The 26,295-nt window shown below is 39.4% G+C and overlaps 2 protein-coding genes across 2 annotated transcripts; both read right to left on the bottom strand.

Moving 5' to 3' along the window:
* Window positions 1-122: 122 nt before the first annotated feature.
* Window positions 123-16,674, bottom strand: stk11 (serine/threonine kinase 11). The gene is made up of 11 exons (XM_054626620.1): window positions 16,430-16,674; window positions 14,762-15,691; window positions 8,847-8,930; window positions 8,552-8,641; window positions 8,092-8,224; window positions 7,401-7,537; window positions 6,201-6,328; window positions 4,786-4,843; window positions 4,450-4,643; window positions 2,713-2,952; window positions 123-1,978 (listed from the first exon to the last, which is right to left on the bottom strand). The coding sequence occupies exons 2-10, from the start codon at window positions 15,043-15,045 to the stop codon at window positions 2,744-2,746; spliced, it is 1,317 nt and encodes a 438-aa protein (XP_054482595.1). The 5' UTR covers window positions 15,046-15,691; window positions 16,430-16,674; the 3' UTR covers window positions 123-1,978; window positions 2,713-2,743.
* Window positions 16,675-17,553: 879 nt separating this feature from the next.
* On the bottom strand, window positions 17,554-25,580 carry sugp1 (SURP and G patch domain containing 1). Its single transcript, XM_054626365.1, has 14 exons — window positions 25,450-25,580; window positions 24,075-24,264; window positions 23,788-23,891; window positions 23,134-23,382; window positions 22,862-22,985; window positions 22,666-22,766; window positions 21,632-21,755; window positions 21,214-21,542; window positions 20,763-20,869; window positions 20,284-20,461; window positions 20,038-20,144; window positions 18,892-19,037; window positions 18,301-18,430; window positions 17,554-18,151 (listed from the first exon to the last, which is right to left on the bottom strand). The coding sequence occupies exons 1-14, from the start codon at window positions 25,466-25,468 to the stop codon at window positions 18,125-18,127; spliced, it is 1,935 nt and encodes a 644-aa protein (XP_054482340.1). The 5' UTR covers window positions 25,469-25,580; the 3' UTR covers window positions 17,554-18,124.
* Between the last annotated feature and the right edge of the window lie 715 nt (window positions 25,581-26,295).

The following is a 26,295-nucleotide window of genomic DNA, read 5'->3' as shown; positions in this document are numbered from 1 at the left end:
GTACCACATGAAGCCTAAATATGCACCAGAGCAAAATTTGTGTTAATCCACAGCTGATAACAGTTCCCAAAAGTGAACTATTTACTCCCATTAGAGTAATGATTTCTAAAAACTGCAGTGCTAAGCGGTTTTGGTAGATTATTTATCATAAAAACAAGAAGGAATAAATATAAAAGTGTTGTCTATTTAGAGACAAACTAACACCTTGTTGGTTTTGTTTATTTGTTGGCATAGAGAAGAAGATAAAATATTGGCAGCCCAATCCTTAAAGTAATACTTTGCAGATATCCTGTGTTTACAAGTAAAAATCACAGGCTGAACAGCTTTCTTTCCACTCTCTGTGCTAGTATGGACATAAAATTATTTGTTATGCATTCATATCAAATTGTATTTCTTCAACATGAGAACATTGCTGCATGTTTTAATGTGTGACGTCACCTGGAAAACTGCGATGGCAGTTACAGCTTGTCCGTTTTCCTTTCGCACAGATTCCGGTTGGAGCTAGAGTACATGTATGTGTGTTATGAAACTCATGTCTTTGTCCTCCTTCATGGTGGACCATCCGTTTTATTGTAAATAAGTAGTGCAGAACATTTAAATGTCTCGCAGCCTTGACAAAAGCTAGACCTTGAGGGACCAACTGAGGCACATTCATTTTGGACCGAACATTTTTGTGAATAAAAACATGAAGAAAAAAAAAAAAAAAAGAGACTCCACAACCCGTGATTTTATGCTGCTGTAACATAATTCATTTAAGATGATGTACTGTGTGAAACGGAAGGCGTCCTCACACACTAATCACACCCCTGAAATATTATTCAGCCTGTAAACGCGAGACATCTCTTCATCCTTCCTCGTGTGTCTCGTTTAACAGAGAATCTCTCTGTCGACCTTGCTGACGTGGGTAGCGCTGCTCCCTCCCTCCCTCAGAGTAGTGACTCACCTGCTCTCTGATCTATTCCCAGCGAGGGGCTGACGATAGGCCTGGCTGCGTGCGAGGGGGGCAGGGCTCCCGCTGATGTGATCGGCGCAACAAAGAGCAGCATCGCAGAAAAACAGGCGACTGCGTGATTGTGACGGCACACCGCCTGCAGCCGCGCGGCCACGTCTTGATTTCTAGGATCTGACTGCAAACTAGCTGCAGACACCAGGAGTATGACAATAGTAGTATTCCTATCAAATAATAGCCTTGTAAAGGACAGGTAGGAAAATTAAAACAGGACAAAGGATCATCCAACAAAATAGCCTGTTTGGGACATATTTTTTATAAATAATAATTAAAAAATATTCATTGGAAAAAGAAAAAGAAAAGAACCTAAATGTAAATCAAAAAAACCCCAACAGGTCAGCGGTGGATCCGAAGCTTCAGTCCGTCCACAAACCAAGCACTTTCCCTTTCTTCCAGCTCTGTACAGCATGCAGTTTTTTATGTTTGTGGTAGTAGAGTACTATTATAATTATTCGCATTACAGATTTAAATATAGAATTATTCATAACTTTTGTTATCTTTTTTTGTCTTTAATTTTTTTACACATCACAATGTGTCTTAGAAACTGCCATTAGGGTTCTGTAAAAACAAAGGTAGTAATAGAAACAGAAGGTGGGGTAGAGTGTTGGGATGGGTGGGGTACAGGGGTGATGGTGTTTGTAAAGTCCGGTGTAACACTTGACCCTCCTAGGAGGATGACAGGATGGAGAGGGGGACATGACTAGATTACAGAAGTGGATGACAAGAGTTGATAGGAGCCAAAATATGGGAGGAGAGAAAAAAAAACAAAAAAAACATCTTCACAGCCAGTGCCTCAGTCTCAGAGCAAAAAGAACATTTCATGCTGTCCTCCTCCTCCCCGTCACTCATACCGCATCTTCAAAAGACTCTGCAGGCCAGTGGTCCAAGGAGGTATGGGGGCATTAACGTCAGCAGGTTTCTCTCACAACTGTGAGGACTCCGGACACAGAAGGACGGGGACAGACCGACCTGAGAGACAGAGACGGAGGACAGAATATAACAAGACGTCTGGTGTGGTTTTATTTGAAGTTTATCTCATCGCATTTTATAACCAAAAGCAACTGCCCCTTAGTTAAAGTATCAGGTATACTTTGTGAACATGGAAAGACTCATCCACAGGGTGAGAAAGAGAGAGTCAAACATCCCACAGCCCACTTTATCTCATCCAGGATGAGTCATCGCCTGAACAAATTAGTACACAGCCTCTCCTCTGCACTGAACTCATGACAAACAGCCTCACACGGTGACTGGCTTGTATGTGCTAGAGATTGAAAGAGGAAGCTGTGGGTGGTAAATGGAAAGAGAGGAGGACAACCTATTGCATTGGTGTGTACGCTTGCTGCATCAATCTGTCCCACTTCTTAGCCTGAATGAGGGACACTGACAAACCCCTGGAAGGTTATGGTCTTGATTAATCCTGCCGAAGAAATAGAAAAATGATGCACCAAGACCAGATCTAGTTTTCATGACTGTATAGGAAACCTCTTGGGGAGAGGTGGTGAGTCAGAGCAACGCTCTCTGAATATCAACACTCTCTCTCTCTCTACCCTGATTACCTCTTCCACACCTTCTTCCTCCACTGATCTCATCCCTCCCATCATTTCATCTGTTGGTGTTTATCTCAATCCGTTTCCTCTGTCTACTGTATAGAAGGCGTCCTCTGAACAGAATTCACATCCTTTGTTAAGAGTCTACGCACTCACCAGGCGGGTTGTTGCCGAGGGAGGAGGGGGGTCATTGCTGTTTGCAGGTGGAGAGCTTGCGGATCTTGCTGGCTGTGGAGACTCCTTTACGTGAGGGGTTGGATGAGGAGGAGGATCGGCGTTCCGCTTTGGCCTTGCTGTTCAGAGACCCCCCCTCTGTCCCATTCACACAAACTGGCTTGGCTAGAGCTGGACTGTGGTCCTCGTGCCCCTGATCCTGATCTTCTTCGGCCACTTGTCCTAAAAGACACGCAGAGTCAAAACAAATCCATCACAGTTTGAAACAACCGCTGACTCGATCGCTGCTTCACTGAGCAAGCGTGAGGTAGTAGCATGAGTGCGCAATCTGCAATGATGTATAGATGGAAATGACAACAGAGCAACTGCTGTAAAAGCTGTAACATGTTGGTTTTTTTGGGCCCTAGCCTAATGTGACTTTTAAAATTTAAAGTGCAGAGGTGTGAGTGTGTTGGTGTAGATACAGCGATTGCAGTTTCTGAAAAAAAAAAAAAAAATCTCTGACCTGCAGATTCCGATTTTTGCTGATTCCGATTGTCTTTCTTTTTCGTACCTTTTCTTTACAGTGTTCACAGAGAGTGCCAAATGTTTATGCAACGTGATGTGTAAATCGGACGCTAACTTGCTGTTTGGACCAGCTGTTACTGTCTGTGCCTGTGTGTACAACCTTAAACAGACTTGAAGCACATGAGTAAATTTGACAAGCAAAAAAAATTGTGTGTGTGTAGCCAGGGCCGGGAAAAACTCTTGGATAACTTCCCACAATGTGAACACTGTAACACCGAGGAGAATAACAAAAGCTGGGAGATGTAGTTACTGCTTTAGAGAAACATTAGGTCTGACCGTTGTTTAATTTACCATGGACTCTTAATTCACTCACACAAAGCATCCTATGAAACAATGCGGAGCATCTGTGGGAGTGAACCCTGAAAAACCATTCATACTCCCACACCAAAACCATTTCAACTGGACTATTTTTAGATCACTTCATTCACAATGTGCAGCTCTGTTTGTTTTTATGTGGAGCACCACTTCTAGATACCCGACACAGACTACTGCATTTATTATTAACAGCTGTTGCCTAGCAACAGATAAAGGACCTGAATTCTGGGAGAAGAGGATTAAAAAAAAAAAAAAAAAAAAAAGCAGGGAAACAAATTAAATCTAATATATAAAAAGGTACCGTCGTCATCTATTCACCCCAAAGTCAGTAAATACTGAGAACGTTTGAACACACAGTTAACACATGAAAATAAGTTGTACAAAATGTACATAAAATGTAGCCTGTTCCAGACAAGACTCTGAATCTCTGCCCACATATAAGCCTTGTTTACCCGTTTCCACTAGGTAAACAGTCAACCAATCAGAGCTCAGTAGGTGGGTTTAAGAATGGGGACATTTTCCTACATATGTGAAGCTGGCTATCTACCTACATTCATGAGAAATACAGAAAAAAACCCAATTGCAACTAGCATGGATGAGTATCAAGCATCATAATGAGGGACATTTTTGGTAAGCCTTTATTTACCTCATTGCTTTTTTAGGGATAAGGGATGTCATTTGCAGCCTTATACAAAAACAAAAAGTGTCTGATCATCTTGAATTTTGTTTGACCTTTTAAAGACATATTTAGTGATGACTTCACCCACTCAAACAAAAGAGCATGAGCAGTACTGGAGGAAAGAATAAATAATAATATTAGTCTGAGCTCACACTTACCTGGCACTGTGAAGTCCTGAGTGTATATGATCTCATCCTCTCCATCATAGAGCTCGTCATCGTCCTCCTCTGTGTAGCCGTGGAGATCCTCCAGGTAGGGCACCACCGTCATACTCCGCCAAGGATCCCTGCTCTCTGCGTTGGCAGGGATGGGCACAGGGGGCTCAGACGGAGGGTGTTTCTTACGCACCCAGCTAGAAGGGACAGGCAGGAAGAAAATGGACATGTAAATGAAAAATCTCACTTCAACTAGGCTTTCTAAAACACATTTCTTAATCAGAACATCATTCATTTTACATGGGATACATTATTAATGCCATATACTTTATCACTCACTTGTGTTGCCTTATGTTCTGTATGGAAAACCTCTTCTCGGGGTCATACTCAAGCATTCCTGAAAAAACAAACATTACAAAAGGTCAATTAAATCACAACAATCCTGAAAAATTCCTCCACTCACATCATGTTTCTGTTAAGTGTTGAACATAAAGTTGTGGGAGGACACAGCAGTGAGGAGCGAGCTAACAGCAGACAGATGGAAAACTCATTCAGGGAACATTAATTAATGTGCGTAATAATTTAATTCATCACTGTGTGTCAAGGAATCCTGCAAAGCTTAAGGAGTCAATGAGGTACAGTGAGGAAACATCAATATGAGTAGTAGAACAGCTGTATCAATTTAATGAAGATTTTGTCCCTTAATTATCCTAATGTGGGCTGAATCTGTGGGAAAAGCAGAATGTGAGGCAGCAGTGATGCAGTGCCGATCCAGACCGAATAATGTAATTGTCTGCCAGCAGGCAGCGAGGGGCAGCGTGCAGAGTGCTGATAGTAGTGCTGCGCCTGCTGAAGGACACCTTTTGTGGCACTGGGCTTATTTTAGCCCATGTAATTATGGACCGACTATCTCCCAGGTGCTGCGTCATCACACACAGACGTCACACGCTCACACAAAATGGGGGATGCAGGCTCTCTCAGTTATAACAGCACCAGAATGTGGCGGTTCTCTTTTTTTTTTTTTTTTTTTCTTTCTTCCTAATCACAGTTAAGACATTGTTCAAAATTCCTTCATGTGACACCAAGTACAGTAAAACAACCAGATAAGATGGATCAAAGATGGATTACTAGGCATTCAGCTGCATTGTTTGGTGCAATAATAATCTTCCTAACATTCTGTTTGGATTTTACATCCATTCAGCGGATTTTAAATTTCACTATTAGTTTTTTGTTTTTTTTACAAGGTGCAGAAGCATTGCAGCATTCCAGTCGGGAAAAGCAACGCCTGACTATGAAGTGTTTAGTATGCCGCTGCTGGCTCCAGATCAATGGAAACTACGTCAACAGCTGGAGGGTTTTCTACAGTTTGGAGGAAGCCTGGCATGCTGAGAAGTCACAGAGACTTTCAGTGTCACAGCACCACCTACTGGACTTTTTTGTGATTTATTGCTGCTCTCAATCCAAACCTGACCAATTCCATTTCGAAGCTTTTACTTCCAAGAGAGTCTTTTACTGCAATGTTACACAAAGCAAAGCACATCCACTATGTTGATATAAATAAATGATATTGCCTGATGGTGCATGACATAATCATCTACTGTAATGACAAAGAAAAAAAACTACACTCAATGGATAATTCCTTCGCTGAGCTAAGAATCTTCCACAACAGCCTAGGTATGTAACCACAGCAACAGCTTGATGAGAAAGTATGATTTGGCCTTATGGTAAAAACATTAGCTCTCTAACACACTCACCTCGCAGCAGGTCCGACAGGAGGGGTCCACAGTCCTCGGGAATAGTGTAGTCTCCTTTTCCAATGTTCTCAAATAGCTTATAGATGTTGTCCCCCTCAAACGGATACAGACTTGTTGTGATGTTGTATCTGAAAAGATAGAAGGAGTCAGCAAATACTGTAAGTGTATCATAAACTGGGATACTGTTAAGAGTTGTCACCAGTGTTTTGCTTTTTTGGCAGCTATATTACCCCTTAGACAAAAATGCTTATTAGTTTTAGTCACATTATAGTCATTTCTACCCTTCATAGTTTGAGTCAAAGACAACTCAAAATGTTTAAAAAAGTAATTACATTTTAATCAACTTTTAGTCATTACCTATAAAGTGTTTTCTCTCTTAATTCTGTCAGCCATTTTTCAATTTAGTCTTCGTCCTTTGTCAAATGTCCTTTTTTTAGTCATCAGATTATATTGTACATTTTATTCAACCTATTCAAGCCAAAAAACAATAATTTAATAGAAGAGAAGATAGATGGTGTTGAAAATAAAGAGTTTTGTATTGTTATTTTTTTTTAAACTACATTTTTATTCTTATCTTTTGTTGTCTACGATATTGCACGTTCGATATCGTCACAGTAAATTATGTCTGATACGCCTCATCATCGGCTCGCCTTAATATTGTAGGGAAAAAAAGGTCATTGATAAACATATTATGTCATAGTTTCGACCTTTCTGGTGTTATTTTTGACTGTTCTTTATTATCTAAGAGAACCATATTGATGCACATTTTAATCACAGCTTTTTCTATAGTATAACATGCCTATGTACACCTCCTCTCTGTAGCAGTCTATTCAATCCCTAAATCCTACACTCTAAACTTTACACAGAATGACAAGGAGGAAATATTATTTTTGAGGACCTTAGAGGTGGACAACTTGGGGATGCCAATAGTGAGATGACTGAAAATCAGTAAGGACATCTGTTAAGTGTCTTTCTCTATTAACGTCAGGGCTGCTACTCTGCCTTTTGAACTTCCTTATCAAAAGGACAAGCAAGAACATTTTCCTATGACTATCATTAATGTACCAGCAACCAATATCAAATTTTGTCAGTTATTAAGACAGTTTAGCAGATCTTCTGTCTATGATTGGGCATTTAAAATACCATGAAATCTAAGGATTTCTTCGAGAACTTGAGCAACCTGAGGCTCTGAGTACTTACAGTGTTACTCCAGCAGACCAAATGTCCACTTTAAACCCTGAAAAGGTGTCCAGTCCATTTGCAATCTCTGGAGGCTGGAAGGCCGGTGAGCCCTGACTGGTGCGACATGTGTCATCCTCTGCAAATGGGTGAAGGGCCTGAAGAATAGAGAATGAATATGACGAGTGAGAATCTGAGTTAGTGTTTCTCTATATCCATATCCACAAATATCAATTATGAAATACCTGAATAACTTGTTGCCATTTCCTCTCTAAGCCATACTATCTACATTAGAACCAGTAGTGATAACATTGTGATAAAAACTAGACTGAGTCCATAGATTGTATAAAACATGGACATCACTCGTAGGTTTCTTATGAGCCGTTGTGAAGTTAAACGTCGGCGGCTCCAGGCGCCGCTATCGTGGCAGTGACAACACAGCCCAACTCTAAAAATGGGCAAACAGGTGGATCATCGGTGGAGCTGAGGCAGGCCCATGTGATATTTTCGTATAATAGATGACGATTATTTTTGACAAATCACCCCGTCCCTACCATAAACAGCACTTTTGTTTTTGTGTATACAGGAGCTGGCAGTATCATTAGTTGGAATATGTGGAAATGAAAACAATGTGGACCACTGGTGGTTATGGTGGAAAAAACCATCACTCCCCCTGGATGGTAGACAACACAATGCTGCAGCTCAAGCTCACCTCTGCTACTCCCAGGTCGGAGATTTTAAGCGCTCCGTCTGTGGTCAGCAGCAGATTTCCTGGTTTAATGTCTTTGTGAACTATTCCCTGGCTGTGCAAATATTCAAGGCCATCTAAGAGTTGGCAAAAGTACCTGAAAAAAAAGGAAACAGAGGGGTTGACAGACATAATTAAAAGAGTATAAGTGTTTCATACTGCAAGTTGTAAAAAAACAAAAAAAACAATTGGCATTTCAAACAGTTTATCACTGTGGCAACATGAACCTTCATCACTTAGTACTCTAGCGTCAGTGGCTTTCCAGCAGTGACCACACATTCACTCAATTCATGCTCAGTTATTTTAACAGCAGAGGCCCTGCAGTCTTGGATCTAATCTTAGGCCCGGAGCAATGGCTGCAGAGAGGCTTATTCTAAATATAGCAGAGGGACTAACGGAGGGGGGGAGAAAAACACACACTTACCCGTGAGCTTGAAATACTGGAAACCGTTTTTCTGGGACGCTGTCCAGCATTTCTTGCATCCCACAAACGCAATACTCCATCACCATATACGTAAGTCAGGAGTCAAGGGGATTTGCCAAAGCAAACAAACAGATCCTTTAATATATTGAGCCCATTATAAAGACAATAGGTAACAAACTGAAAAATGTAGGCACAGAAATTACCATCAGGAACAGCAACATTAAAATCTAACATCTAAAATCATTAAATATCAAATATCAACTCATATGCGCACTCATTTACAATGTAAGGATATATTTTCTGCTTCTCTTCATTGTAGAGCACGTCCACCAACTGAATCACATTCTTGTGTTGGAGTCTTCTTAGCAGCTGAATCTCCCTGTAAACATGCAAAAGAACAAAAAAACATGCAAAAGATCCATTAGGCAATGTCCAGGTAGTGTCTTATAATGTAATAGTGGCCCTTGTCTTCTGAGAAATTAGGATAAAAGCCAGGTTCCGTAAACATCAGCACAACCACACTCATTGGGGATGCACCAGTCCGACTTTTTAGTAATTAACTAATAAGCGGTGTGCTTCACTGTGTGGAAGTGACTGGGATCATTTTACATGTAAACCTTTTAAATGCAGCAAAAAATTAATTCTTAAACAGAATTAAACTTAATTCAGCTATTTGAGTCAGTATCTGCCTGATATTTGATACCTGTGCATCCCTAGCACTCTCATGGCACTGTATAGCATCAGCAGTTATATGCTGTATATATATATATATATATATATATATATATATATATATATCGAGCAGGGACGAGAATTGATGGCAACATAAATCATTTCACAATACAGCAGTTGCTGTTTTGTGTCTCTGTATATGAAATTCAAATACATTTTGTTATATATTAACGAGTAACTCAATTTGTATATCCATTAAATCAAACATAAGACTCTGCTAGAAGGTGATTCATTGAAAAATTGCAGGAATGGTACTGTAAGACTTGATATTGTCTGAGCGTAGGAGCAGTCAATTACACCAGTCTCATAGAGACCGATAACCCGACAGTTCACTTTGCTACCCAAGGAGTTTAAATCACCAACATGGCAATACACCCAGGAGACTCCACATTCATCAGAGAGCTGTGAGAAGGGATGCTAATGGAATTGGATCGGAAGATTGCAAAGCACAAACCACAGACTATCTTCCCACATCCCCACACGGAGGACATTTTTGCTAAACAATTAGTGACGCGAATCTGGTGATTAGATTTAGATTAAATGTGTCTCACTGGAACATTGTTCATATTACTGAAAATTAATGCCAGTTATGTGTTTCATTAGCAGCAGTGAATATTGAATAAAAACGACATGCTATTCTCTGTACATGTTTCAGTCAAACAATTGAACGTCGACATATGTCATGTCAAATCCCTCCTTTTTTGGGAGATGGTAAAATCGTAAATGTTTGCAGTCACTGAAGATAGGTGCTGGCTAAACTTACTTCTCTTCCATAGCGTCATACAGTAGTTTTTTTTTCTTTTTTTAAGAATGGGGGGTTTGTCTTGCCTTTATTTGAACAGCTGGAGAATGACAGGAAATGGGGCAGAGAGGGGATGACATGGAGCAAAAGACCACGGGTCAGAATTAAAACCCGGGCCGCTGCCACGGATTCATCTAATATGAGGAAGCACGCTCTACTGGATAAGCTAGAGGTCGCCCCATGTAGAGTTCTGTCTTTACCATTTCTTCATCACTGTATATGCAGTGTGGACAAAACATAATGTTAGCAATGTCAAAGACATCAAAGTCACTCACAAAAAATGAAACAGAATACATTGATCGTCGTTGTGAATATATTTAGAACTGGAGAAGATAAAAACCTTGATTGTTATGTAAATCGATTTAACCATCCCTCCAGGAAAGACGTGATTAAATGTTTCATGTAATTACAAGTCAAAGCCATAAAGGGAGTGCGCCTGTACAAAAAAGAAATAAAGCCCCAACAGTGCTGAAGCATCATCTATTCATCTTTTTTTTCTTCTTTTTACTTCTTCACAATCTAACAACAAACTTTTCTCTCCTTTATCACCCTGTGGTTAATGCGCTGAGCCAGTCCTCTGCATTTCACACAATCTTACTACTGACAAATGGATATTCTGGGCCTCGTCAGCCTCTCGCTTGCACACAGAGAAACTAAAGCTGTTGCTGCTGCATCACTGCGCTGGTAAAAAAAGACAGCTGACTCATGCACACCTAAAAGCAGACCTATGATTAAAGCATGGAAAGGCATTTGAGCCATTACCTCCGTCTTAAATACTTCCTCACTCATCGTGGGTGAGATTCCTTAACTGCAGATTGTTCTCCGGGGAAATGCAGTTGATTTGACTGGTTGCAGTCTCATTGCGCAACGCACGTTTTGCAATTCGCCATGTTTTTGTAATTGATGACATTGATGAGTTGCCCGAACACCTATTTTTTTCCTGAAGAAAAACTATTAACCATTTATAGTGAAACCATTAACTATTAAAAGTGAAACTATTAACGTAACCAGTAACATTTCTGTCAGGTAAATGTTGTCCTAGAACGTTTTCCACTGATAGTGTGGCAACACAAAATTTTACTTTACGCAACAATAAACTGAATCTCTTGTTTTTTGCTACGCTGGTGGCCAGAGAGCAACATTTGATTAGATGGAAAGACCGTAATCCTCCGACGTTTGCACAATAGATTGGTGATAAATTGTATTTTATAAAGTTGGAGATGATTAGGTATACTATTACGTGCTAGCTGACAAGTTTATATTGATATTAAAAACGTTCCTTTGCTGTGTTGATGCTTTAAACTCTGGTAACATTATGGCTAAGTAAAGTCTTTGGTATTTACACGTACATACATACGCACACACACATATGTTTATTTATTTATTTTTTTTAACTTATTTTCCTTGCATAATCTAAGTTGTATATCCTGTAAATGTTATCATGGGTGGGGCAGGGGGCTTCCTATAAGTCCTTGTATTTATACAGTGAATTGTCAAATGAACTATGAACAAAAAAGCTGAAATAAATGTTGTCAAAAAAATATGGTAAGGCATGAATAGCATACTTTTTAGCAATACATCATCTCTGCTATTCAGCTGAACAGCAAGCACAGATGACATGTCTGAAATGTAGCAACCAAGCTGCTTCGGCATCGCTACTTGTTTCCATAAAACAGATCATAAAACACAGGCACTGCTGCCACTAAGGAACAGTGACTACTGCAGTCCATCCGCAGTCTCTGAGCTCCAATGTGTTATGAGGAAGCCTTGTGTGTTCAAGGCCTGAAGGCTGCAGAGCTGAAAGGATTTCAGCACACAGCTACTCTGGCACACAGTGGCAACATTGACAACTGATCAAAATCTGCATCTACACTGTGCTGAGTCTAGTTTAAGGTATACGTGTCTGTGTTTGCATTCCTGTCATTCCAAACAAGGGCATGGCATTTTTGGGGTGTTGCCCTAGAAACGGGAGTGCCATTACTCAATCAATGCTGGTATGAGCATGCCCATTCCCGTGGCAACCCTGTAAAAGCAGGATGTGTTTTGCAGACAGGAATGCTAAACAGAGGCTGAATGGGAGGCTTAGAGCTACTACGGCACCGCGCACAGACGGGCCTTTACAGACTCGAGGATCCAGCTTCTTAAGGCTGGAAAACGTAAGGCCTCTACCAAGTTGGACAGATGTAGAAAAAGTCATGCATCAAGGAACACTGCTGTGGTCTTATTAAAAGAGGGACACAACCATGTAGTTAACCACTGCAGCTTAGTCCTAATAATATAAATATGGCCAGGTTTATTGAAAAAAACATCTTTGAAAACAAAAACAAAAGATTTATGGTATGAGAAATATTTGGGACACCTTCAGATTGATACAAAGGTGGAAGTGGAACCTGTTTCTTTAAAATGTAAGTAGGTTTCCATCTGCAGTACAATACCTAGCATTACCCTATTCAATTGTTTACTTTCTATAAAAACATTTGTAATCACTAATCTCACACATCTGATCAGGACAGTTTTTCAACATCCTTCTTTAAAAAACTGCTCAACCTATGAAGTAACATGGGGACTGACTGACTTAACAGTAATTTTACATTCTGCCACATATTCTGGATTTGACTGAGGCCTGGTCTTAGAGTTGGCCACTCCAGAATATAAATATGGTTGTTTTTAAGTAAGTTAGGTGTAGCTTTTGCTCTCCCCTATCTAACACTCCATGCAAACATCAGTGGGTTTGCATGCGGGATTTCCTCTGTTTTAACCTCTACCTTCAATTCCATGTGTGCACGTCGCACACGCAAATTCAAGGCAAAACTAAGGCTGAAAGGATCCAGCGTAGACACTGATGGAGAACTGCAGCTGCTGCTGTCGAGCTACTGACAGGCTGCTATCAGTACCAACTAACTGGAGACTGAGATGGGGAAATATGGTATTACTTAACATTAGGTTGCTTATCTTAGAATGGTTACACAATATTCTGTGATAGACTTAAGTAAAGTTAGTCTGGATACTTGTGATACTGAAAGTTACTACTATAAGCTACTAAACTCCCTACAAAATGACTCTTACTGAGCTGTCTCCATAGGATTTTCATCAGTCTTCTGCTGCCGTTTTGATTGCAGCCTACAAACACGCCATCTTGCAGCTCTTCTTTCTCTCTGTGTGAACTCATTTTGACAGTTTTCTAAAGCTTCCTCTATAATTAGAACAGGCCCACAGCGAAAGGCTGGAGTAATATTTAATAAACTACTGTGTAATTAAAACTTCTGATACAGCCAAATCACAGAGGCATTAAGAGATAATAGAGAGACAGACAGAGAGTCTGGTACAAATAGAACATGTTACATTTAAAATAAAAAAATCTATTCAACATTTATTTATTTATAAACACTGGTAAACAAACCTGTTTTTATTAGTTTAATAAATTACATTTTTTTCATGGTAATCTTTTAGTTTCTTGGGTTGCATTGATTTATAAAATATATTTAGTTGCACTGACTACATTCATTTGCAAACAAAGCAACTTATTGAGAGAAATCTGGTAAAGGCAGAATGCTCTGTCACCACAGACTGTGGCTGTTTTTGTAAAAGGTCTAGCTGTGTTAACCAAGTTTTTCTTATTACTTCACCTCGATTACAGCAACCACTTTCTTTCCTATGCAATGTTTATAAATCTGGGTTGTTGCAAAAAGTTGACCCATTTACTTAGGTGCATGTACACTCAATGTATGAAGATATTCCCTCCTTCACTGTGGACATTTGAACTAACAATGCTGATTTTTGCAGTTCTGGTTTGTGTCAGCTTATGACTGGTATACGTTAATACTTACAACAGCTCTAAGTTTGTGTGTGTAAGACTCTGGGCATGTTGTTGCATTAGTTTCATACTTGGCAATTCAGGCATACAAATTATCTCGTAATTGAACATCATGAATTTGAGACATCACTGAATTACATCTGCTGCAATCTGTGTTGAAAGCTGAGAAATGTTGGCATTTAGACCATTTTTAACTGTTTAAAAACAAACTAAATTCACTTTTTGTTGGCCTACAGTAAATTAAGTTTTTATCGATGCAGAAGTTTATTCAGGGTGTGCTAGGTGCAACTTCACATCACTCTTGTGATGTGTGGAACAGAAGAATCTGAGCACAACTTCTGACCAAACTCAACATTGATGCTTGTCAGAAGTGCATAAGACATTAAACCCTCAACCAGAAGAGGCTATTGAAGAAATGTAGTATACAATATTCTTAAAAATTGTGTGAAATGCTGATCCATTAATCCACTTTGGCTTAATTAGTTAAATGAGAAAACGCTTTTTGTAGAAAGGTGAAGTAAATCCTCAAAAAGGTATTATCTTGATATTAATACTAATATTAAGGTAGTGGAGATTTCAAGGGAAATATTTCAGTTGCAGGTTGAAGGTTAATAAGAAACCAAGTTAACAGTTGTCATAACACTTTCAGTAGGGTGATTTAAATCAATTAGCTCATATTAAGAACAAGAATTCCAGTCAAGTCAATGCTACTGTATCTCAGAATGACTCACTATTCCTAACAGGAGAGACCCATCCTCTAAGTTAGTGACACTGGTGTAATGACTTGAATTGTCAGAGTGCAGTGCAAAGACTGCAATAAATAGTCAAAGAAAGCAGGTTGACAAACCCAAAAAAGACTCACTTTTTCACATTGGCTTCTCCATTGGGAATCCTCCTCAGCTTCTTCTTCTTCAGTATTTTGACAGCCCTGCGACAAAGTGTCTCTGAGTCCAGCATCTCTTTCACTTTGCCATAAGATCCCTCCCCTAGCAGATCCCCCATCAAGTACTTTCCTATCAGCTTTGCCCTCTTCCTCCTTGGCTGGTAGATCACCTCTGTAGAGTCAATGCGATGAATGAAAGTATCCATCTCCATCAGTTCATTTTCATTTAGATAGTCAAGGTGTTGCAGCTCGCCGGTACTCATGACTAATAGTTCGGCGGCCACAACTTAAGCCTCCTGTGCAAATTGTTCGCTAATAGCTATGATTGCTGCTGGAGAGTAATCCACTGGTAACCTTTAAGCACTGAGCCGAGTGTTTTAATTCCACAAGGTGGACTACAGATGATTTACAAAATACTGAACATGGGAGAGAGAATAATTAGGCCTGAGAGTTGAGGGGATGGTGGGAGATCAATCCCAATTTGTAAACATTAGGGCTCTTTTCTCTCAGGAGGTGTGAACAGAGGTGAAGAACGTGTTGGGTCCAGTGCCAAGTTAGTGCTCTATACTGTGCATAAGTGCAGCTGAACAGAAATTAGAAAAAATGTGATTCTAAAATGTTATTATTCTCTGCTTAAGTATGAATGTAACACCATGCAGACTAAGGTAGAGGCCACCAGTCCCGCTTCGAGGCCGTGCAGTACAGCATTTCTGTCAAAGGTCCATGCTTTAAAGCACAGGTTTCCTCAGGATACATAGGTGTGTACAGCTGGACTGGATCCAAGCACAGATCTACAGCCAAACGAATGCAGCAGTATGAGCCCGACTCCCGGAGGTCGACTGAGCCATCCAATGTTTCCAACAGTCCTCAGGTGTCCTCCATGCCACCACGGTTTCTACTGCCTGGTGCCTGAAAGCAAACGAGCATTTAAACATGGTTAATAATGCACACACAGCACACCCGCTTCTGAACTAAGTTAGCCCTCCTTGGTAAACAATCTGTCCAGACATCAACACTTGTCCGGTCAACCTTACTGGGTTTCCGATCCACATGACAACATGTTCATTTATGAGAGTACACGTGTATCACCCTGCTGGGATCAGTCGTTTGAGAGTTTGATTGTAACAGGAGTTGAGGTTTTTGTTTAGTGTTAACGCTAACCATCAGCTAGCTGGTGAGCTAGCATAGCATAGCACGCCTGCATGAATGAATCGCTCACCCACGTCCACTCACATCGTTGATTAACACACATGTGGCGACCACTGCAGGTTTGACCTCTTAAGTCTGCTATTAAACATCGACCACTAACTAAATGGATGAGGACCATCGATGGACAAGCGAAACGTCGTCACACAGCTGACGGCTCTGCTAGCTGCTGCGTTAGCAACTCTGTCCTAGCATTAGCCAACTTCACCTCCTTTTGCCGGTAGAGCGGTGATAGCAACATATAGGAGAAGAAAAGTGTCCCCTGGATGTACTGCATGTACAGTATGCTCACCCAACAGCAACATGGACATCGGCTCTCTCTATAAAGACAGTCAGATGCATGTAGCTAACGCAGGCTAACCGGAGCTGTGTGAGCTACATCGGTAGCATGCTAGCTAGCTAGCTAACAAGCTAACGAGTGGACTCCTCGCCGGGTCTCACCTGTATCCAGATGAATCTCGTTTTCTCTCAGGTTGTATTCCGTCCTGGGTATAGCTAAATGTTCCACTTGGGTCTATTAGTTTAATCAGCAAAATGTCTGACTCTTCGGTTTACTCTTGCTTCTCAGGTTGACGCCATCTTGTTTACCTCCCCCCCCCGACTCTGACAGCCCATACGTTAATGCGTCAAATCAAAGTTTACCCTCCCACACGTCGAGGGACGAGAACAATGTCACCCACTGCTGACTGCACATGTTCTACATATCAAGCTATTCAGCCTTTTACATGCCATTAAGTAGTCTGATCTTATGTTTTGGGGGATTTAGGATGGATATCCACAGGAAGGGACACACAAGTTCTACTGCAAGGCTTTATTTTGTTATCAACACTTGATTATATTCAGCACTAAAAAGAGGTGAAAATACATTTGTTTGAGCTGGTTTCAAACTTTCCTTCCCTTTATGACCTCCACTTCAGTCCATCAGCTCTGGAGTTGAAGTTCTTACTCAATTTGTTGATTGACAGAAAAATTATTGGCAAAAAATGTCATAATCTGTAATTCCCAGGAAGAAAATGCCGGTTTCTCAAATCAAATGTGAGGATTTTATGCTTTTTTTCTCTCTTATAAGACAGTAAATTGATTATATTTTAGATTGAGTTTCAGACAAAACAAGCAGTTTGACATTTCTGATATTTTATTAACCAAACGATTAATGGATAATGGATGATAATCACTAGCTGCAGCATTACATTCAAATAAAAGCTTCACCATGCCACTAACCAACTAAAGCTTTGGTTCACCTTCTTATATGGCTTAAGCTGCCTCTGATTGATGCTCTGGCCAACACCAGAGTGCTCCTGCTTAGCTGGGATTTCTGAGTTATATTTATCCTGTGTAAACACCCCCTGGGAATGGCAATCTGAAGGTCTGATTTCACTGATCTGTCACCCTCGTCCTCCTCCTCCTCCTCCTCCTCACCACTGACTGTTTGAGCCTGGTCAACTCTACTCAATGGGTCAATGCTGTCCAGAGCCATACAGAAAACAATACTGATGGCAGTTACCAACATGATTGGATATATTCCCGCACTTAGCACACAGGTGCACCATACACTGAAGGAGAGTTCCCCATTCACTACTAGCTCCTACTTATTTCCTAATAAACAGGGAATAAACTGTGACAAGTCAACATTTCAGTAAGTGGCCATATTTATTGTGAACACTGAAGCATATAATGACAGGAATCGAAAATCAGTTATAGCACAGTGAGAGTATTACTCAATGCAAAAACTATACAGAAGATTGTGCACTAAGACAGAACCATTATAGTGTACTGTATAGTTGAGAATGCAAAGTCTAGTCAAGCTCTGAATAGGAACAAAATGGTGACACGAACTGAGTGAAATCATTCTGGAAGTCAGGCAATGTGAGCCTATATGTTTGAAGTTGTTACAGTATTACATTGAAATGGTACAAAACAGGTGATCAAGTATTTAAAGAAACATTTTTGATTTTTTTCACTCAAATCAAACCTCAAATGTAATGGATAATCTAACAAATTTCTACATGTCACACACGTTTAAAAATTTCTGCAACCCAGTCCATTTCACAACCGAGCAGAGATGTGACAGCTGCAGAAAAAAGGCTTTAAGTTATGATAAACAAGAACAAGTATAAACAAAAACAGCCCTCTACTTCAGTAATATGGTCTCCGTGGATTATTCTGTGGAAACAAAAAAGAAACATTAGATAAATTCAAATAAAGCTAAGTTTATTTATAAAACAAGGGGTATGGATTTCTACATGCTATCGAAAATTCAATTTACGGAATATTGTTACAACAAACAGAAAACAGTATGAAACAGAAGTTACCAGTGGGTTGGGCCTGAAGCGGTAAGCAAGCATCATCCTCTTTCTAAAAGCATCATACTCATCATCATTTTTTGAGAGCTCGGCTGGACGGTCAACTCCAAACCCTGCTCCGTTCACAGCGGTAGTTCCCCTAGAGTGCGACAGAGCAAGGCCCTCAAAATAAGTATCTCTTTTCATGTATGTTTGGTCATTTCAGTGCATCTTGAAAGCAAAACCATTCAAATATAGTACTTTTTCGCAGAAGATATTTTTAGCATGTCACAGTAGAAAAAAACACAGGTGTTTGTGATAAAATGAATGAATGGCTGAATCCAAAGCACATGCCAGCCCACTGTCATGGCTTACTGGGACACTTGAAGAAATCAGTTCCGTTGTTAATATAATTAGTAACATCTGCACATTTCCTGCCATGACAAGTCAAAATGTTGGCTGTGAAAATAAGGTCTGTTCAGATGTAAAAAATAAAACAGTTGACAAAAAACAATAGTGGAAACAATAATTAAACTGTTCACTTAGAAGCATTGAATTAAAGATTCTCTAAATGATAAAGATATGCCATGAAAGGCAAATGTACTGAAGATGAATGCTCACTTGTTGACAGGAGCCTTGATGCCCTGTCCGTCACTGCCCAGGCCTTCACCTTCCTTCCAGCCCATCTTCATAAGCATTCGGAAACCAAGATTCTCCACTGTCAACTTAAACTCTTTGTATTCTGTGTAGTCTGGGTCCCGGCCCTCCTGCAAGTCAAGAAGATTAGAGGTGTAAATTCATGTCATATCAAACTGAAGTGTCTGGAATACCATTTTGCTTTCTAAAATAAAGGGAGATTATTAATATCTAATTTAGCATAGGTGAGTCAAGATCTTCTAATGTTTAGTTGGTTTAACTGGAAAAAGAATGAACACTGTCATCTGAGTCAGTCTCCACATTGCTCTGCATCAGTGGTTATCACTAAAGTCAACCTGCAAAACTTCCCTAGTAATACTTTTTTAAAGAGGCTTTTCTCTTTTATTTTTTTATTTGCGCCATTACCCTCAAATGGTATGCTGGGTGGCATTTAAAATGTATATCTTGGGTGTAATGTGATTGCTGACTTTCCAACGTTTTATGACTCCTACAGTGAATTTGAACGTGAAAAATTGGCATATTGGCATACTCTGCTGTTCTAATCTTTAAAATGGGATAAACAAATTTGGTTTCCACAAGCTAAATCAAGTTAAAAAGACTCCTCCTGGGGATCCCTTATGAGGATCTAAAGGAGTTTGCAGGAGAAAGGGACGTCTGGGTTGCTATGCTGGCTGTTGCCACAGTGCGTCTGACCTGGATAAGCAGCTTGAAAACAGCATGGATGGATGATTACAATCCTGTTTACAGACATTTCAAACTGACCCTGGCCCTACTAAATTGTGTATGGCCTTGTGGAGAACCAGATATTTAATGGCTAACAGTTCCCACAAATTACACATGAAATAAGTTTTACAGCAGCCTGAAGAGATCCTGCAGAGACTAGGTGCATTGTTTATTTTCTCTGTACACAACACATCCTGTAAAATGACACATTCACAACATTTAATGACCTGTCGGATGTCTGAAAAACAATTATTAATATTAGTTGCCTCCTTCTGACTCAAAAGGAGTCATCTTCATTAACCTCTAAAACTGAAACTAATGGATAAGGGAAATCATAGATCCGTTTCTATTAGGCTGCAGAACAAGTGAATTCAGAGGCAAACTAACCTTGAGTGCTTTGAAGGTCTCCATGAACTTATCCAGCTCCTCGGGAGGCAGAAAGTCACCAATAAAATGTTTCCCTTTACCCATATCTGTCAGAGATTCGGCCCACTCTGAAAAAGTACAGACAAGATTATTTTTTTACAGCAACAGCTGATCACCACACCCTGACAAGAACTGATTATAAAGCACTGGCAGCTGCTAGTGTTGCAGAAGCAAGACCCAATTTTCCATACTGATGGTCAGCCTTACCGCGGGTTTTCTCCATTTCCATATGTCGGAGACGATGCTCCCATGTGCCTGCCTGCTGGTCCACTTCTTCATCACTGTCATATTCATGTTGGTGGTCTCGAATGGCCTTCTCCCACATCACCTGCATCTCCGCCATCGCACGCTTGTGCTTCATGATCATGTCATACATCTCTTGCATCTACAGAGTGCGTGAGAAAACGTTACACCGACAGTGAGCAAAACATATGCTGGAAGTAAATTACAGGACCTAATAATCCCTATTTTATGGTGTTTTCAACCCGAGTCACCAGAGTGCCTTTCGACTATTATAAAAAAACTGATTAAATAAAAAAAAAAAAAAACAGACAAAGAGCAAATAATTTATTACTGGGGTGGGTGGACATTAGATATTGTTAAAAGTGCAGGTGTGCAATTTTAGCTTACTTTAAAATGTTTCCCTTACTTAACTAACTTAATATGTTGAGTTGGCACTTTCATACCTCTTGTTGTTCTTTGATTTGTTTCTTCTGATCCTCAGATAGTTCTGTCACTCCTACCAGACCAAGAGGCTTCCCCTTCTTATAACCAAGACCTCTCAGGTCCTGGACTGAAACAAACGTTGCCACAAACTTATATATTCATAAATGAATCATTAGATCCACCCATAGTGTGGCCAAAATAGCTAATCAATATGTGATTTCAAAAACAATACCGTTTGCCATTTTATCAAAACGTATAATGATAGCAGATAATAACATTATCTTCTATGACGATTACAAAATGCTTATACTAGCATGCATGGGTTGGAAAAGAATAGACAATGGTATCAGCTCCAAAAACATATTGACACTGCACCAAGTTTGGGTTTTATGTTAATTACTTTCATTCCCCACAAGAACAAAACGTGTGAGCACACATATTAACAGCATGCAAAAAAAAAAGTTGAAGTACCAGAGAGAGAGGGTGTGTTGGGGTCTGGAACATTAATCTCCGGAGGAACAATGATGGGAGGAATCGGCAACTCGACCTTGTCATCCTCAGACCCCCATCTACTCTTTCTCTTCCGTTTGACAGGTGGAGTTTCACCCTCTTGAATGTGGGGTAGAGAAGCGGAGTTCGGCTGTGGAGAGATTCCTGATATTGGGGGAGCAGCTTGTCGCTGAAGGTCTGTCCAGGATTTTGATGCTGCATGTGAGGAGCTCTGGGAGGCTGCGGCCCGATACTCCTGTACTTTCTCTTTGTAGAAACGGTGGGCTGGACTTTGGTGGTCATATAAAAAACTAAGGGGGAGGGGGGCAGTAGATATTTTGTGTAAAACAAGGCTTTAATGGTGTAAAAAAAACACAGTGATACATATGCAGTGACTGACCTGAAGGCAGGGTTGTCTCGGTTACGCTCAGCAGCAATGGCTTCCACCTCAGGGCCACTCTCTGCCACAAACCTGGCCAACTTCTCAGCCATCTGCTGGGTTTCTGGGTCCACTGGGGGGGAGACTTTAAGCAGCCTATCAGTACTGGGGCTCAATTCAAACTCTACTACTGTACCGTACTCAACTGGCCCTCACACACCACCAGTCTAGAGCCAGTAGGGGATAAGAAGAGGAAGGAGGGAGGAGGAGCAAGGGGAACAGGGGTGGTGAATGGGGAACTGTATGGATGTGAGGCTTTTACTGTAACAAATTAAGACCATGTAAAGCCCAGAGAGGCTCCACCATATACAATATTCTTACACTGTGAAACTTGTATCTGCATGAACAATGTTGTGCACACTTTAATACTAGAAGATGTAGTCCAACTTCAAATTCTTAATATGATTTAATTAGGCACAACATAGAGGTGTGCAATATGGATATATATATAGTGCTTATCACAATTTACTGGCTTAAGTGTAAGACTCCATTATCAGTTTTCAAAGACAAATCCAAAAACTAATATGTTAAAGAAGCCATGACCTGTATATGGACAGCCTAAAAAAAAGAGGTATTTTGATGGTGAAACAAATTAGTACCTGGACTTAAAATCATTTTATACCCATGCTGCCAGGTGAAAGTCTGCAGTCTGTGTTATGTCGGCAATAAATAATATAGTGAAGTTCATCTTAACTGGTCAGTTGTAGGGAAAACTATCAAAGTAACCATGCACGAAACAATCTAATGTATCTGTGAGGGAAAGATTTGAAGCAAAGTGCATTGACTACAGTTTAAGTTTAGGCTAATATAACGCATCATAATGTCTATGGCTGTCCCTGTGAAGTTATATTGCGAAAACTGGTAATGAGACTGACGATGCTATATTGACATTATTGTCCACCCCTTTTCAATTACATTTTATTGTTTCTAAAAAAGAAAGTTGAAACAAAGAAAAACAGAGACAAAAGACGGAGTGTGAGAAGAGATAATCTTACCATTATCTGACGTATTCTCAGGTCTTAGCAAATGCTTTCTCAAAACGGCAACTCTGTTTTTGAAGTAGAGATACTCCATGCTGCTCTTATCATATAAAAATCTGAAACGCAAAGGATAACATTTGAAATTAGATAAGTTTTGGAGTACTGTAAAAGTAAACACATCTGTATGAGCTACGTAGTCATTCAGACTTACGAGAAAACCGGATTGTCCTTGTAGTCCTCCTTGGCTTTTCTTTCCAACGCAGCTCCTCCCTCCGCCACAAAAGAGGCCATCTTGTCGATAATGAGTCTGGTGTCTGAATCCTCTGGGGGAGAGACTTTAAGCAGGCTATGAGTACATTTACTCAAAGGGCACCTATGTCAAAATGCCAATCACAACGCACTGGAGTATGCATAGGATGCACTGAAATGTCCAAGCCATGGAGTTGTCCAGAGATACACTGGAAAACACAGGCCCTGAATTACCTTTCATCTCCAAGAATCCTGAATAATCATCCTCTTCTTCCTCATCTTCATCATCCGGAGAACAAAACACACTGGGCCTCTGGCTGAGAACAGGATTCTTCTTGGAGTGTGAGTAGTTCTTGAACTGACTAAGCATGCTGCTGACTCCAAGGCCAGGCCGCTTGCCAACAAGGATGCTCTTTTTCTGCAGCGCATTTCCTCCTGGTGGTGAAATGGAAGCTGTGGGAGTTTTGGCATCAGTGGTGGAACCTACAAAGAGTATGAAAAAGGACACATTGTTTTTAAAAAATAGTATAAGCCTTAAGGGGTATTCTTCTTCCTGCTCTAGATGGTATGGGTTGTTCTTCAACCAGAAAATTTGGCAGGTAACCAACACAAGTAATGTAAGGAAACAGCCATGGGTCCTTTCTATTCTAAACTAGTTTCCTTAGTTCAGGATGCACTTTTTAAAAACCTCTACCACCCACAAACTGTAGCGCTGCCAAGGAGTTATAGTAGCCCAAACTACTAGGTTATGCATGCCTACTACTCCAGGGTTCCTCTTGCTTTGTTGAATTTCACTATACAATATCATAGTAATACATTACTTGTGACAAGAATAAGACAAAAACACCACTGTAACCTTTTGCTCACTGTGCAGATCAAAGTACTTACCAGAACCATTGTTGGGTTTGTCCTTATTCATCCTCATGAACTGCTGTAAGAAGCTCCCATCATTTACAAACTTGTTTGAGGAAGGTCCTTGAAAACTAGGAGAACTATTAGGATCAGAATGAATAAAATGTGTTCAATGGCAGATGTTGGATTAAAAAAACCATTCACACAAACGATATTGACAGAAAGGATCTTTCTCAGATATTCAACTGTACTGTAAATGATATAGGTATGTGTAATTGTTTCGTGTCTGTGCCATATTAACCGTTCCATTAGTATAACGATACCTTGGAGGCAGGGGTTTGCTCGGGGCTTGTACATTCATTTTTGCTTGCTCTGCCATTCTGGCCTCAATCTCCTTCTTCTTCTGAGCGATCAGCTTCTCTTGTCTGAGAATATTCATGTTCATCTTGTTCTTCTGTGGCTGGATTGGCTTGGACTTCCATCCTCCTCCTCCTCCTCCTCCTCCTCCTCGCCCTAAAACACGATGAAAGGGAAAATGCAATATATCAACACAATAACCATGTTATACGGCTGAGGAGCTGGCAGTTGAGGAAGCAAAAGTAAAAGGACATTTTCTGATATGTAGCCTTTAAAATGTGCACCAATTAAGTTACAAGGTTGATTTATTGTCAGTCTACAACACAGGCTTAAACACGAAATGCGAGCTGTAGTCCATTTATGATACACAAGAAATAAAGAACTTTTTTTATGATGTGGAGTATCTAGAGTTTATTTGCTATTACATTGTTGGATTTTACTAAGGTTCAACTTCTTAAAGGCAGATATACATGGGCACTTACACACACACATATATATATATATATATATATATATATGTGTGTGTATACATACATACTTATATATATATATACACACATACGTATATATACATATATATATATATATATATATATATATATATATACACATATATATATATATATACATATATATATATACATACATATATATATATATATATATATATATATATATACATATATATATATATATATATATATATATATATATATATATATATATATATATATATATATATATATATATATATATATATATATATATATATATATATATATATATATATATATATATATATATATATATATATATATATATATTATATATACATATATATATATATATATATATATATATATATATATATATATATATATATATATATATATATATATATATATATATATATATATATATATATATATATATATATATATATATATTATTCTAATATATATATATATTGTATACATATATATATATATAATATATTATTCTAACTTTGTATTGCAGACTAGCATTGAAGAAAGCTTGACTTTTAAAAGCTGATCAGAACTGTGCGGGAAGCGACATTTGTGTCATTAATTTTGTATATTAACGTCACAGTTGCATAACTAATGATACCCAGGTAACGTTATTTGTTAAGTTACGTAAATATCATACAAAATGTCTTATTTATTAACTTACCCGACAGCTAACTAACGCAGGAGCCACTACGTCTACATGAAGCTAGACAGTCCAAAGGACCAGCTACACTGGCTAACTTCAATGTGTAACCTGGCTAAAGGGAGAGGCTACGTGTTTAGCATCGCAGTCACATCCACAGTGAAGGTTTACCTGCATCGCTATGCTCCATAGTCCCAGCAGGAGAAAGATATCTACGTAGAAAACGCCGCTCACGAACTACAACAAGGCCAATCGCTGCTAGCGAAATAGCTTTATTTGTAAGTAAAGTCCACAAGCAAAAACAAGGACTCCATTTCCGGTCAATGTTTTTCCAGAATAAAAGCATTATATTTGGTATTTATATTGTCGCAAATTCGTTAAAGCATGGGCTACATCAGAATGATGTACAATGTACATCATTCTGATTTTATTACTGATTTTATTACTTTTATTTTTATTTATTTATGTATTATTTATAATTTTTATTTCATAATTAATGTTATTTTATAGGCAATACTCTATAGGCCTTGTTAGTTCCAGGTTCAATATGTGCACTAAGGTTCTTTTCAATAAGTTTTCAATAAACGTTGAACCCATCTGGCCCTTGACTTGTATCAATTTCTTTATTTCGGCCCACTGTGTATTTGAGTTTGACACCCCTGATGTACATGATACAGGTCATTAGCAGAACAATCAATCAGAAAGTCAGGAACCTCTGCGAGGGTTTTGTTCAACTTCAACTAGTCTATGAATGTGTGTGTTAGTGTATGTGTGTGAGTGTGTTTGTTATTAAGGAGAAAAAAGCCTCTCTGTTGATCTAACACTTGGTGAACAGAAGAGGGGAATAAATAGATTTTTGCATGAATATCTGAAAATGAGGGCTGGGGTCCATATCCTAGTGTCTTATTAACTTCAGGTAATATGGAAAGTACCCACATCCTATTGAAGGAAAATGAGAGTGCATCATTTCCAATTTCTTTTTTTTCCAAATATTGCATTCTATATTACTTCTTCTGC

Source organism: Anoplopoma fimbria, chromosome 3 (genome assembly GCF_027596085.1).
Source record: "Anoplopoma fimbria isolate UVic2021 breed Golden Eagle Sablefish chromosome 3, Afim_UVic_2022, whole genome shotgun sequence".
Classification (NCBI taxonomy): Eukaryota; Metazoa; Chordata; class Actinopteri; order Perciformes; family Anoplopomatidae; genus Anoplopoma; species Anoplopoma fimbria.
This window is presented reverse-complemented; position numbering and strand designations above follow the sequence as displayed.